This window comes from Saccopteryx leptura, chromosome 7, assembly GCF_036850995.1.
Source record: "Saccopteryx leptura isolate mSacLep1 chromosome 7, mSacLep1_pri_phased_curated, whole genome shotgun sequence".
NCBI classification, from domain to species: Eukaryota; Metazoa; Chordata; class Mammalia; order Chiroptera; family Emballonuridae; genus Saccopteryx; species Saccopteryx leptura.
This window is the reverse complement of record NC_089509.1, coordinates 106423324-106436459: the sequence shown is the minus strand read 5'-3', so window position 1 is coordinate 106436459 and position 13136 is coordinate 106423324. Positions and strand designations below refer to the sequence as shown.

General features: G+C 39.9%; 1 protein-coding gene across 2 annotated transcripts in view; it reads left to right on the top strand.

The window, feature by feature from the left end:
* The window catches only part of PAX3 (paired box 3), a 100096-nt gene extending 88793 nt beyond the window's left edge, over positions 1-11303 (top strand). For both annotated transcript variants that reach the window (XM_066345170.1, XM_066345169.1), the window contains exons 8-9: positions 9061-9307; positions 9792-11303. In XM_066345170.1, coding sequence (XP_066201267.1) covers positions 9061-9307; positions 9792-9826 — 282 coding nt within the window. In that variant the 3' untranslated portion in view covers positions 9827-11303. The remainder of the gene's footprint in view (positions 1-9060; positions 9308-9791) is intronic.
* Positions 11304-13136: the final 1833 nt, after the last annotated feature.

The following is a 13136-nucleotide window of genomic DNA, read 5'->3' as shown; positions in this document are numbered from 1 at the left end:
AAGTAATTTTGAGTTAATTGATTGGGAAGCATTCTTTTTTTTTTTTTTTTTTTTTTAATAATTTTATTTTTTTAATGGGGTGACATCAATAAATCAGGATACATATATTCAAAGATAACAAGTCCAGGTTATCTTGTCGTTCAATTATGTTGCATACCCATCACCCAAAGTCAGATTGTCCTCTGTTACCTTCTATCTTGTTTTCTTTGTGCTCCTCCCCCTCCCCCTTTCCCTCTCCCATTCCCCCCTCCCCCCCGTAACCACCACACTCTTATCAATGTCTCTTAGTTTCACTTTTATGTCCCACCTACGTATGGAATAATGCAGTTCCTGTTTTTTTCTGATTTACTTATTTCGCTTCGTATCATGTTATCAAGATCCCACCATTTTGCTGTAAATGTTCCGATGTCATCATTTCTTATGGCTGAGTAGTATTCCATAGTGTATATATGCCACATCTTCTTTATCCAGTCATCTATTGACAGGCTTTTTGGTTGTTTCCATGTCCTGGCCACTGTGAACAATGCTGCAATAAACATGGGGCTGCATGTGTCTTTATGTATCAATGTTTCTGAGTTTTGGGGGTATATACCCAGTAGAGGGATTGCTGGGTCATAAGGTAGTTCGATTTTCAGTTTTTTGAGGAACCACCATACTTTCTTCCATAATGGTTGTACTACTTTGCATTCCCACCAACAGTGGATGAAGGTTCCTTTTTCTCCACAGCCTCTCCAACATTTGCTATTACCTGTCTTGCTAATAATAGCTAATCGAACAGGTGTGAGGTGGTATCTCATTGCAGTTTTGATTTGCATTTCTCTAATAGCTAAAGAAGATGAGCATCTTTTCATATATCTGTTGGCCATTTGTATTTCTTCCTGGGAGAAGTGTCTGTTCATATCCTCTTCCCATTTTTTTATTGGATTGTTTGTTTGTTTGTTGTTGAGTTTTATGAGTTCTTTGTATATTTTGGATATTAGGCCCTTATCTGAGCTGTTGTTTGAAAATATCATTTCCCATTTAGTTGGCTTTCTGTTTATTTTGTTATCAGTTTCTCTTGCTGAGCAAAAACTTCTTAGTCTGATGTAGTCCCATTCATTAATTTTTGCCTTCACTTCTCTTGCCTGTGGAGTCAAATTCATAAAATGCTCTTTAAAACCCAGGTCCATGAGTTGAGTACCTATGTCTTCTTCTATGTACTTGGGAAGCATTCTTTTAATCACTGAATCACGGAGACTCTATTTCATCTGATCTGTAGAAGCAGACTTAGTTTCTGTAGATGAGAGACCTGTGTAAGTGGCCTTCCTGTCTGTAGCCAGCCTACATGAAGTTGCCTGTGCAATGGGAGGCATAGCCACTGCCTAATTTATGATCAAGGACAAAAGTACATTTTCAAGTGAAAAAGCAACTCAACATCTTCATTAGTTCTGTGCCCCTGGAATTGGGTAAGGAAAGGAATTAAGGTGGATAAGATTTTAGCTTAGTGGCGTTGTAGCTTCCGGTTCCCGGAAGACTGTATGCTCAGGTGTTAACACAAATCTGTCCAGTGGCTGCACGTTTCCCTGCATCTGCAATGCATGCTTATTCTTCCTGGTGAAACCAACCAGAATACATTTCCTAAGGGACAGGTTTGTTCTTGGCATCTACTCATTAAATCAATATCACTTGGTCTGTTCAGTTGGCTCTTTTCTATGTCCTAAGGAAGTACCTTCCTTCACCTGAAGAGAAGGAAAGAGATGCTTCTTTTCTATAATCTTCAGGCATTTAGTAGGTGGAATCTGATGACTATGACTCTGGAAGTCACAGACATATTTGCCTCCTTTCCACATAGTCTAGAAGAAAGAAGAAATCTTCTTGTTGAGCTGGGCAACTGGTTTCCTCCCTTAGTAGTCTGGACTGTCTGCCCTCCGGGTCGTGAGGATTTTGAGTGAAAGGGAAATTTCAGTGGAGTGGGAACACAGTGGAGCCTAATATCCCTCTGGCTCAGAGGGGCTGAGTTGAGTCCTTTCTTTCTATTTATTTATTTTTATTTTTTTTGTATTTTTTGAAGGTGGAAATGGGAGGCAGTCAGACAGATTCCCGCATGTGCCCAACTGGGATCCACCCGGCATACCCACCAGGGGGCGATGCTCTGCCCACTTGGGCATTGCTCTGTTGTAACCAGAGCCATTCTAGTGCCTGAAGCAGAGGTTATAGAGCCATCCCCAGCGCCTGGGCCAACTTTGCTCCAATGGAGCCTTGGCTGCGGGAGGGGAAGAGAGAGACAGAGAGGAAGGAGAGGGAGAGGGGTGGAGAAGCAGATGGGTGCTTCTCCTGTGTGCCTTGCTGGGAATCGAACCCAGGACTCTTGCACGCCAGGCCAACGCTCTACCACTGAGCCAACCGGCTAGGGCCGAGTCCTTTCTTTCTAAAAGGCAACTTGAATTTCTAGTTCATGACAAGGTCTATTTATTTATTTATTTATTTGTGAATCTCAGACAGAGCTGGGCAGTTAAGGTTCAGCAAGATTTGTGTTTATGAATGGTCATTTTGGGGAATGAACCCCTCATATCCTTGAATGCAGGTTTAGTTTATGGGTCATTAGAGATAAAGTTTGAAACGCCATCTCATCGAAGTATTGTGAGATGCCCAAACACAGAACTTTTTTCCCTTTCCATATTGGGAATTTTAGGCCCCAAAGGGTCAATTAATATTTAACAAATGTGTCCTGAAGTTGTCATGAAATGAAACCAAGATATATGTTTGATTTTCCACAGTCATGTTTTCAGACAGGTTTTTGAAATGATGATAGGTTTGAGTGCTACCCTTTCACAGGGCTACTGTGGTGGGGAGAAATGTCCTGAGCTGAGAGGAGTTAACAGCAGGTAATGCCATTCCTCCCAGAAAGAGTTTGAGACTCTGTATGCTAAGTGATGAATGAGGGTGTCTGACCCACATCTGTTTTACATTAGAATGGAACATTGCCCTGACATCGTTAGGAGCATTTGTCAAGATTCCCTGGACAGAGCTTCTGTAAATTACATGCTGCAAATGTGTCAGGGTCAGATAAGAGGGTATCATTAACTCCTGCAAGTTTACTCAGGGCTCTGTCAGCCCATCTCTGTATGCTAACAGCCAACAATTTTCCTGGAGCCGTTTTGTTATATTTTTCATTCATAGAAGAAAAAAGTCTATGGATGCTGTACCCCCACCCCCCCAATATCGCACATGTTCTTTTCTCATAAATCATATTAATTGTAGACATGGTCACAAAGCATATTAAATGCAGGCATGCGTAAATGAATTAAAACATATGAGAATTTTATTACGGCCCATGGTGGGTCTAACATAGTCATATACCAAATGTATTAACTGCCATACTTTTTCATTTAGGTGGAATAAGCTTTTTCTTAATGGGCTTTATTTTATTGATAATAGATGGATGTAATTGTTCATTATTAGCTAGAAGTAAATTATGCATATTATGTATATGTATTGGTATGCACATATATCCAGATATGCATTTTGCGAACTTTGTCTTCTAGGCTAATTCTTTGCCTTGAGTTCTATTTGAGGCATCAGTCCCTAAGGAATATCGCTACCCATTGAACAGTTTAGCTTTAGTGTGAAATAGATGTTCTAAAGAATTGGTAAAATAGGAGTGATTCTGTAATCGGTCACAGGACTGGCGGTGAAAGCATATGAGTTCCTTAGTTTAACTGAGACAGTACTTACTGTGCTCTTCACGAATAAAACTCGAAAACATGTGCAGCATCTGAACCACACTTGTCTGGTCCTCACACTCTTCTCAGCATGAATTAAACATGGCTACTTGTAAAATGTGAGCTAATGATTAAAAGAAGAAGAAAATAAGGGTGTATTTAGCTGGACATTTTCTAGACACTGGGTCTCTCTCTGGTTAGGTAAAGGTCAGCCCTGCCCTTCCCATAACTCGGGTCTGGGTGAGAAGGTCACCGTACTTACCTTCAGAGAAACTTCTGCCTTCAGGCAACTTCCCTCTTATAACTTTCAAACAGACAGGGGCAAAAATCTAATTATTAGATGCTAATCAACTGCAGGATGATTCCTAAGGCATTTGAATCTGAAGACAATGTTTTCTGGGAAGTCTCTGCTGTTCAAATACAGGCTTTTCAGCCTCAAAGGTTCAGTCACTGAGATTTAACCACTAGATGACTTCAGTAGTGCTCATATGGACAAAAATCCTTTGGATAAACACTCAAATATATATATGGGTTCTGGAAATAAATTATATTCAAATAAAAAACATATATAGTCAGTAAACTTTTGAGGGATGAGTAGAAGTTTTTGAAATAACCCTTTATATCATACAAAGCTGTAATTCACAATGATCTTCTGAAAAGCGATTAAACGTATTTTGTTAAATGTTAAATCAGAAGAACACCTGGTGATTTAACACAAAATAAGGGCATTAACCAGGATTTCTGCTAACAAAAATAAAAGAAGTGTCTTGATGTACACTGTAATTTGCTAAATCGTTTTTAGATTTCTGAAAAACTCAGAGCACTTTCAACCGACGGCAAGACCATCATGCTTATGACAATACAAATATTTTCCAGACACGTTGTTTAAATGTAAATCTTAGTTTAGCCCGTAGGTTTAGTCTTTTATATTTAATCTTCACAATAGGAAAATTAATGCAATAGAAATGCGGCATGAAGCAATTGTAAAGAGTAAGCTTTTCCTGAACCATATAATCTTTCAATCAAGATATAAACAACCTATTTGGAATTTTGAAATTTAAGAAGAAGTTTAAGGAAGTCTTCAGAAAATGTGTCTAATAATATGAATGACTAAAGAATTGGCTGGGTTAGCTGATGATTCTAAGGCTTTGAATTTGTTTATGAAGGTTATCCATAAAGCAATTTATAAACGGTGTCTGGGAACTGTTTTTGGAGGTAACAATTTAGAGATATATTTCATAGATTTTTTTTTTCAGGCACCTCACCTAAAAGTTGTACTCAACCAAAAATAAAAACTAAGTTCTTGTCCACTTTTCTTTCTTAAAGGACAGGACAAATATTTTCATTAAAAGACAACTCTTTTCCTTGCCTTGTATTTCCTAGATATATTTGGCATTTAATAATGTGCTCAGTGTTCCATGGACAGAATTCAGTAGCCCTGAGTTTGTTTGTTTGTTTTTTTCCTTTGAAAGAGTTGGTGGAAGTCAGGCAGTTGTGTTCCTCCCACCCCCAAATTTTAAAAAAATCAGGCAAAATGCCATCCCCATAGCAGAAATAACTTACTAATGGTTTATGAAGGAAAAAGAAATATACTTTGCAACAAATTCAGATTTTATTTTATGTTTTGAATGACAATGTCTCTAGGAAAAGCATATATAGAAGAAATCGTGACAGCATTTTAAAAGAGAAAATATGACTGGAAGACGTTTCATAAACAGATTGGGGGAGTTTTAAGAAGTTCGTTTACCAACTTCTTTGTGTGGCAGAAAAAACTATTCATAGCTGCCCTGGAACCACATGAAATACAAAATAGTTTTTAAAGAAATGGACGTAAAAGTGTAATGGGACCCATCCATAGAGATTTGAGGTTTTAAATTATGTTAGGGAAAAGTAATGCATTTTGCACTTACATATTCCCTATTTTTTCCAACAGAGATTTCACTTTTAATTTTAAAATTATGAGTTATTAAAAGATGCAGATTTCTCTTTCAATCTTGCCGACGTGAAATATTGGAATACAAATTGCATTCGTTGTAATTATTTATTAATTTCAATTTCAGACCAAATGTATTGATGGAAAAATAACAGTGCGTCTTTCCCCATCCTCATACAATTCCTGAGAAACCAGTCACGATTACAATACGTGACGATCACTGTGGACATAAGAGTTTGTGGGAGAATGTCTATTTCTTGGGCTCTACTGGGGAAGTCAGTGGGACCAAAGATAATTGGTCCCTGGTCCTCTTAATTTCCTCACATTAGCCATTGCAAGTTTTGGACTGCTGAGCTAAGAGCTATTGCTAAAGAAGGAGCTGTCACTGGCTCCCCATGTGTGACAAGTGGCAATACTGACAGGGGGACCCAACAAGCAGCTCTTCTGTTTTGCTCACCCAGCAGCCGTCCTTTCTGATTGGGTCATACTCCTGGATATCTTAAAGACGCTGTGCCCTGGAATCTTCCTATCACCCTAGAATATGGCCCTAGCAGATGTCTCCATCCTCCAATAGATTATATTTCAAGAACTTAGATGTAAATCCTGTCTTGGCATTTTTTTTTCTTTCTAATTCAGCAACTGCAAAAAGTTGCCCCGCAAACATCTTAAGCTGAATTTTGCTTATAGGAAGGATTCATTTCTCCTCTTTAAGAATCTTCATGGTTTTTTTTCCCCCCATGGTCAAAGTTATTGCTGCCTTCAAAGTTATGCAAACAAGAAATGTATGGCAGAGGATTAAAGAAAAAGTTTATCACAAAAATGTACATATAGCTCATGGGAGAGTGTGCATGTTCTGAATAAAATTCTGCTTTTACTTTCCAAATATAACTGTATGTAGAGTATTCCATTTCTTCCTTAAAGTGAGATCCCGTTAACTGAGTTTCAAGAACGTATATCTTCATGAAAGATGATATTAATTTAAAATGTTTTCTTTTTATCTAATGCCACTGGATAATTTTCTTCTCTAGATTACAAATTTATCTAGAGTTACAAATTTCTCTATGCTTTTATTCCCCTTATTACTTAGCACAGCTCATTATAGCAAAATATTTGTACCGTGTGTCATTATCTCCCTTTTATTATTAAAGAAAAATCACATTTTTTAATATTTTAATTTTCCCTATGTATCCTTGCCCATTGGGCATTGAACATCCTCTGATTTTAAAGACTCTTTTTTTTTTCTAATAGATATACATTTTTGTCTTGAAATAAAAGATTCAATAAATTAGTATATCAATTGAAACCTATGAATTTTCCAAGGATGCACCATAGAATTATATATATAAGCTTAAAGTAAGGCAGAAAAAGAAAAAAAAACACATGTAGTTGGAAGAACATTCAGGAAATAACTTTAATGCATTCTAAGTTATGTTCAACCTTTTAAAATGAGAAAATAAAGTACATAACTTGCTATAAACTGATGAACTGTTGGGTAAGTCCCCTGACAGTCACAGGTGCTGGTGGCTTTCTATTCTACGGGAGCTCTGAATCTTTACTGCTTCCTAGTTTATTTTGTGATTTTTATTTCCCCGAAATCGCCAATAAAACAAAACTGTGTTCTGTTACATATGATGGTTTTTCAGAATATACATTATTTTTAGAGATTTTTATAAAGATATTTCACCATGGAGGTCAAGAAAATCTAAGAATGGTTTTAATAGTCGAATATTACGACAAAAAAGTGGAGACGGGTAAACTCACAGAAGATGATCATTCTCTTTCTTTCTCTCTCTCCTCTCTTGGGGCTCACTGAAGCTGGGTCAGTTTAAAGCCTTATTTCCAGAAGATTTTGTTTAGCTGGGAGGATTATGCAAACCTTTCCCGAAGGGGATTGTGGCCTCCTTGTTTTTTTGGAATCGAATTTCCGATGCTTTCTGGGATGCAAGTCTAGTTTCTCCCTCCTGCTTACTGGAACCCCCAGATCCCGGCTTCTGTGGTCTGAATCTCCTTGGAGGCTCTGAGGCCCCGAGGCAGGCATTGGGTTTCATCGCTACCCCTCCTCCTGCTCTTCTGTGTGCACTTGAGGCTTCACTTCCTTCAAACCCTGTAACACACACACGGGACTATTACGGCCCCATGGTGCCCTCGTGGGCCCCCGGTTTGCATCCTGTGCAGCAGGTGCTATTTGGTTAGCACATGGTTAGCTCTTTCCCCAGCAGCGAATGTTTTCCGCAGTTGCTCTTTGAGCCCCTGCCACGGAATTGTATGAACTTGAGAAAAATCACTTCCTCACTCGTGTGACAGGTTTCCAGCTGCAAAATTAATTATCCACTTACTTCTGAAACAGGGTGTCGTAAGGGTCAGCGAGCTTGAGTTTGTGAAACGTTGCCCCTGCTAATCTGGAAGTGGTTCTGTGATCACAGTTCTGTTTTTCTTTCAAAGTTCTCTTGCTCTTTAGGGCTCTTTACAAAACGGAATGGACTTTTTAAAAAATAACGTGTTTGCATTTCATTCCAGGCTTTTCTTTCCATTTAACACTTAGTCATATGAAATGTTAGTTCGGAGAGGAAGCGGAAGAATAAGCAACGGAAACAGTTTCTTGGAGAATCACTTGTCATGAATAACTTAATTAATTCATTCGTTTGTTCGTTCGTTTATTCCCCAATAGGTGCTAAGCACTCCGTTAGGTGCTGGCATGTAAAGGTCAGTTGATCATTCGGTCATTCCCCTCAAATCTCTGGCAAGTCAGTGTAGGTGACAGAAGCAATGAATACAGGGGAAGAGGGGGGAGAGAGGTACAAGAGCATCAGGAACGAAGCAGTTATTCCCAGTTACTGAAGGACTCCCGAGAGAGGGAGGAACTTTTTTGAGAGGGAACACTTTGAAAAAAACCCCCCCAAAACCAACAACACAGAGATTTAAAATGCAGGAAAAGAATTTTATTTGAATTCATTTGACTTTTGGAAAAAATAAGCAAAAGCCTGTTTAAAATCACACGTGAAACAGATGTAATAGATGAGTAGACATTATTCTCTGTGAAGATGTAATTTCTTCCTCGCTCTGTGCCTGCATCCCTGTGTCCATGTGTCCCTTCTTCCTGTCTCCTTCTTTGAAACCCTGGTATGATCATGAAGCGCATGCCGCATCTCGCCCTTTTTGCCCTCCTTTTCCTTCTTTCTTATTCTTTTCCCTTCCTCCCCCTATCCCCTTCCCTTTCCTTTTTTCTGAAACTGCAGTCAGATGTTATCATTGACCATGACGTCATATCCCTGCTGCTTGGAATCGAGATCACTGACTTATGGACAGTTCCGTAACAGATTTCCAGAGAAATAAAAATGGGACTTTTCCAGTTATTTTGTCAGCGATAGGCTGTGATCTGGTCCTCCTCACATTCTCACGTCTTCCTAATCTGCTTGTTTATTTTAGGTAATGGGACTCCTCACCAACCATGGTGGGGTACCCCATCAGCCCCAGACGGATTATGCTCTCTCCCCTCTCACGGGGGGCCTGGAACCTACCACCACGGTGTCGGCCAGCTGCAGTCAGAGACTAGACCACATGAAGAGCTTGGACAGTCTGCCAACATCGCAGTCTTATTGTCCACCCACCTACAGCACCACAGGCTACAGTATGGACCCTGTCACAGGCTACCAATATGGACAGTATGGACAAAGTAAGCTTTGGACTTTCTAGGGCATATTTACTCCTAGAAGGGTAAAAAAAAATTCCAACTCTTCCTTAAGAAAGGGGAGGTGGTGGACAGATTCAGCCTTGTATCCCAGTACAAAGCCCACTGACTGTTCCAGCAAGGACCCGCTTGTGTAATTATTTTCTTAACTGATGTCAACAACATCTTGCGGTTATTAATTGCTGAGATGTGAAACCTGATTGCCACTAGGTAAAACACAAGGGTTGGCCAAAATGAAATAACCCCTGGCATTAGAAACACATGTTCTTAATGAGGTCAGCTCAAGGATCATATGGAGTATAATCCCAAAGACACAGAGTTGTGTCAAACTTGTCTCAGGAATACAAATATTAGTCCCGATCCTTTGATACCACCGTATTAAATATGACATTGTCAGCCTGTATCTGATTTTGCCCCTTGCCGTGAATTGTCCCAGAATGACCTGAAAGCCGTGTGTGTTTCCCTACAGGTGCCTTTCATTATCTCAAGCCCGATATTGCGTAAGTGGACTGTCCACTTGGAGCTAAAGCTGGCCCTGCTTCCTTCCGGTCTCCACAGCTGAGACATGAAGAATCTTCTCAGAAAAAAAATCACCCTTTTGGGGGGCAGTCTCGACAGAAGACAAAGGAGAATGATTGATTTTCTTTCTCCAGTAGTTGGTTTCAAATGATTTTGAACATGCTGGACTAAAGCAGTGGAGAAAAGGAAGACCCAGAACAATAGAGACAAATGCAACATTTTAAGGCAATGATTTAACATGGCTACATATCAAATATCCCAACTCTGTAGTGCTGATGATCAAGGAGCTAAAACATTCCATTTGTGTGTGCGTGCCTGCATGTGTGCGTGTGTGTGTGTGTGTGTGTGTGTGTGTGTGTGTGTGTGTGTGTGATTTATCTGGACTGCTTTGGGCAAGCAGAATGTTCTAAAATATAACCAGAGAATTCTCTTAAGTTAAACATGATTGATGTCCGATGCTGACACTTCTACAACTCTTCAACTGCTCACTTCATGGAGCAGAAACGAACGGAGGAATCCTTGAGTTTTACACACTGGAAATTGATATAAAAATAAATGCCATCGTTTTTAGGAAGTTAGACTAGATGTAAAGGACCTCCTAAATAAATTATTTGTTATCTTATCCTCATTTGTACCTTCAGTTGTTACTAAATGTCCCGGAAGGACACGTCTTGCTAACAGGACACGGGATAACCAGAAGAAAAGCTGGTTTTCTTTCCCAGTGTGGGAGAGGTATGTGCCATTTTCCCAACTCACGTTCATGTGTAAGCCAACCCAGGCAGGGATGGAGGGGTGGAGAAATGAGGTGCATTCCCACAGCTGCTTCTCAGTGTGCAATACTGTGTACCTCACGGAGGCTTTGGCAACGGCCAGGGTCGTAGAAACAGAATCAGAACTATATTTTTGCAGGTGCTTTTATTTTCGCAGCCCATGATGCATTGTGGTCGAATGCTGTGATGCTCGCCATTTGCTGGACAACCAACACCCGCTTGCTCCTTTTGACTAGAGAGCATGTTGGAGAGTAATGCTTTGAACATGACTACGTTTACATTCTTTAATAGGAAAGGCAGGGCAAGAACAGAAATGTCCACGTGGCTCTCATGTACCTTTAAATTATACAATAATATCCACTATTCAGAGATTATAGGAACTGAGGTTTACATACGTTTGTGTGGTGACATTTTAGAATGTCAATAAATTTTTTTTTTGAGCTGTTAAGAGGAACAAGAAGGGGGAAGGCAGTGTTATTTATTTCTTTCTGTTCTCGGAACCATGAACGAGGTAGGCACAGATACATTCCCTTTAGAGTCGAGAGCTATGACGTAGTGAGTAGTGAGATTAGACGTAGTACGGAGTTTAGTTCATACATTGGTCTTAGAGGGTGGTGGACGGAGAGAAGTTCTATCTTTGTGTTGCAGCCTCAACCAACAACAATGTGTTGTAAAAATGTCTTTCATGTAAAAAAGTGCAGTAAATATTTACTATTTATAATGAATAAACAGTTATGAAAACTTGCCCAACACTGCTTTTTTTTTGGGGGGGGGGAACTGGTGAATGTAGTATTAATAAAAACTTGGACATGGGATTCCAACAAAACATATACTTTACTTCTGATGGTGGCTTTTTGAGTAGATTCTAACCTGGTTAAAAGAAGTTACAGTACCCACAATAGCATTTCCCTGAAGACACTTGGTTGGACATAATTCTACGGATTGACGTTGGTCTTTTCATCGATGTGGAATCTAGACAAAGCCCCTCAGGCCCCCCCCTCCTCTCAGTGCTGACACACCCCTTCCATCACTTGGAAGCATGCTTACCCCTCCCCCCAGCACCTGACTGCATCGCCATCGTCAGCTGTCATCTCCACTGACATTTTTTTCTCAAAAGCTCTCATATTTTATTTATTTTATTTTAGAAGTTTTCTTCACTCTTCATGAAAAACATTACGCCTATTTCATTCATTTTTTCCCTTCCTCCCTCCCTCCCTCTTCTTCCCTCCCTCCCTCCCTCCCTCCCTCCCTCCCTCCCTCCCTCCCTCCCTCCCTCCTTCCTTCCTTCCTTCCTTCCTTCCTTCCTTCCTTCCTTCCTTCCTTCCTTCCTTCCTTCCTTTTTCCTTCCTTCCTTCCCTTTGACACTTATTTAAATGCTTGTCTATTGAGAGTCTAAATGTGCCATTATTGGTAGCTCGCACTGATGATACAGCTGTGCTTAAAACCTAGTGGGTAAGAATGAGGAGCGAACACAAAGTTACCCTACCATGAGGACCGTTTTTGATCAGATAAATAATCATGAGATTCTAAGTGTTACTTGTATTGACTTATTTATTTCTGCAAATATCTTGTACATAACAAATGATGACATTAGCATCCCTCTTTCTCAGAGAAGGAAACTGAAGCATGCATTTCTTACGTGAGATTACCCAGTGGCGGAGCTGGGATCTGAATGCAGGTGACGTGATCCCAGACCCGTCTTACTTACACTCCTCCACTTCCCCAAGTCCAGACTGTTGCGGGAGTACCTTACAGAGAGATCTCCAGGAGCACCGTTCAACTCCGTAGCAAACTTGGCTAGCCATGCATGGCTATTTAAGTTTAAAACAATTAAAAGTAAATGAAACAAAAAAGTGAGTTCTTCAGTTGCACTAGCCACATCCCAAGTGTGCAACAGCCCAAAGCTCTTATATAGGACTGGATAGATAGAGCGCATTCCCATCATCACACAAAGTTCTGTGAGTCGGCGCTGGCTTAAAAAAGCATGTGAATTCAACTTTTAAAAACTCCAAGGACTTGAAATGTATGTAGTAGGTAAAATTTTCCAAACTCTTTAAATGCCTAAGGTCTTTTTAGCTCACATACTTATTCTTTCAGTCTACTACATTGCCTTTTTTTCCTGACAATTATTTCTTCCAAAACTATTATAAGAAAAGGAAAAGAAGGCAGTCCCACTTATTTTTATTGTCTTGTTTAATCACAGAATCCTGTGAGGCAAGCATTTTTAGCTCCAATTTACAGATGTGTAGACTGAGGTCTACAGTTCATCCATTTGGCCAGGGTTACACATAGCTAGCAGCAGAAGCAGGATTTGACTTCTACTCCAGCTAGCGGCTGAAATTGTTTCTCTTTTTGCCTTTCTAAATGCTGCCTATGCTATTCACTCCATTATGTCAACCTATCCGCACGCCAAACTAAAAAAAACAGGCATTAAAAAATCCCCAAAACTTCCAGTACACGAGAGAAACTACCAGGACGTGGGATTATGCAACAGCAACTGATTCCTTTCTGTTCCACTCCTGATC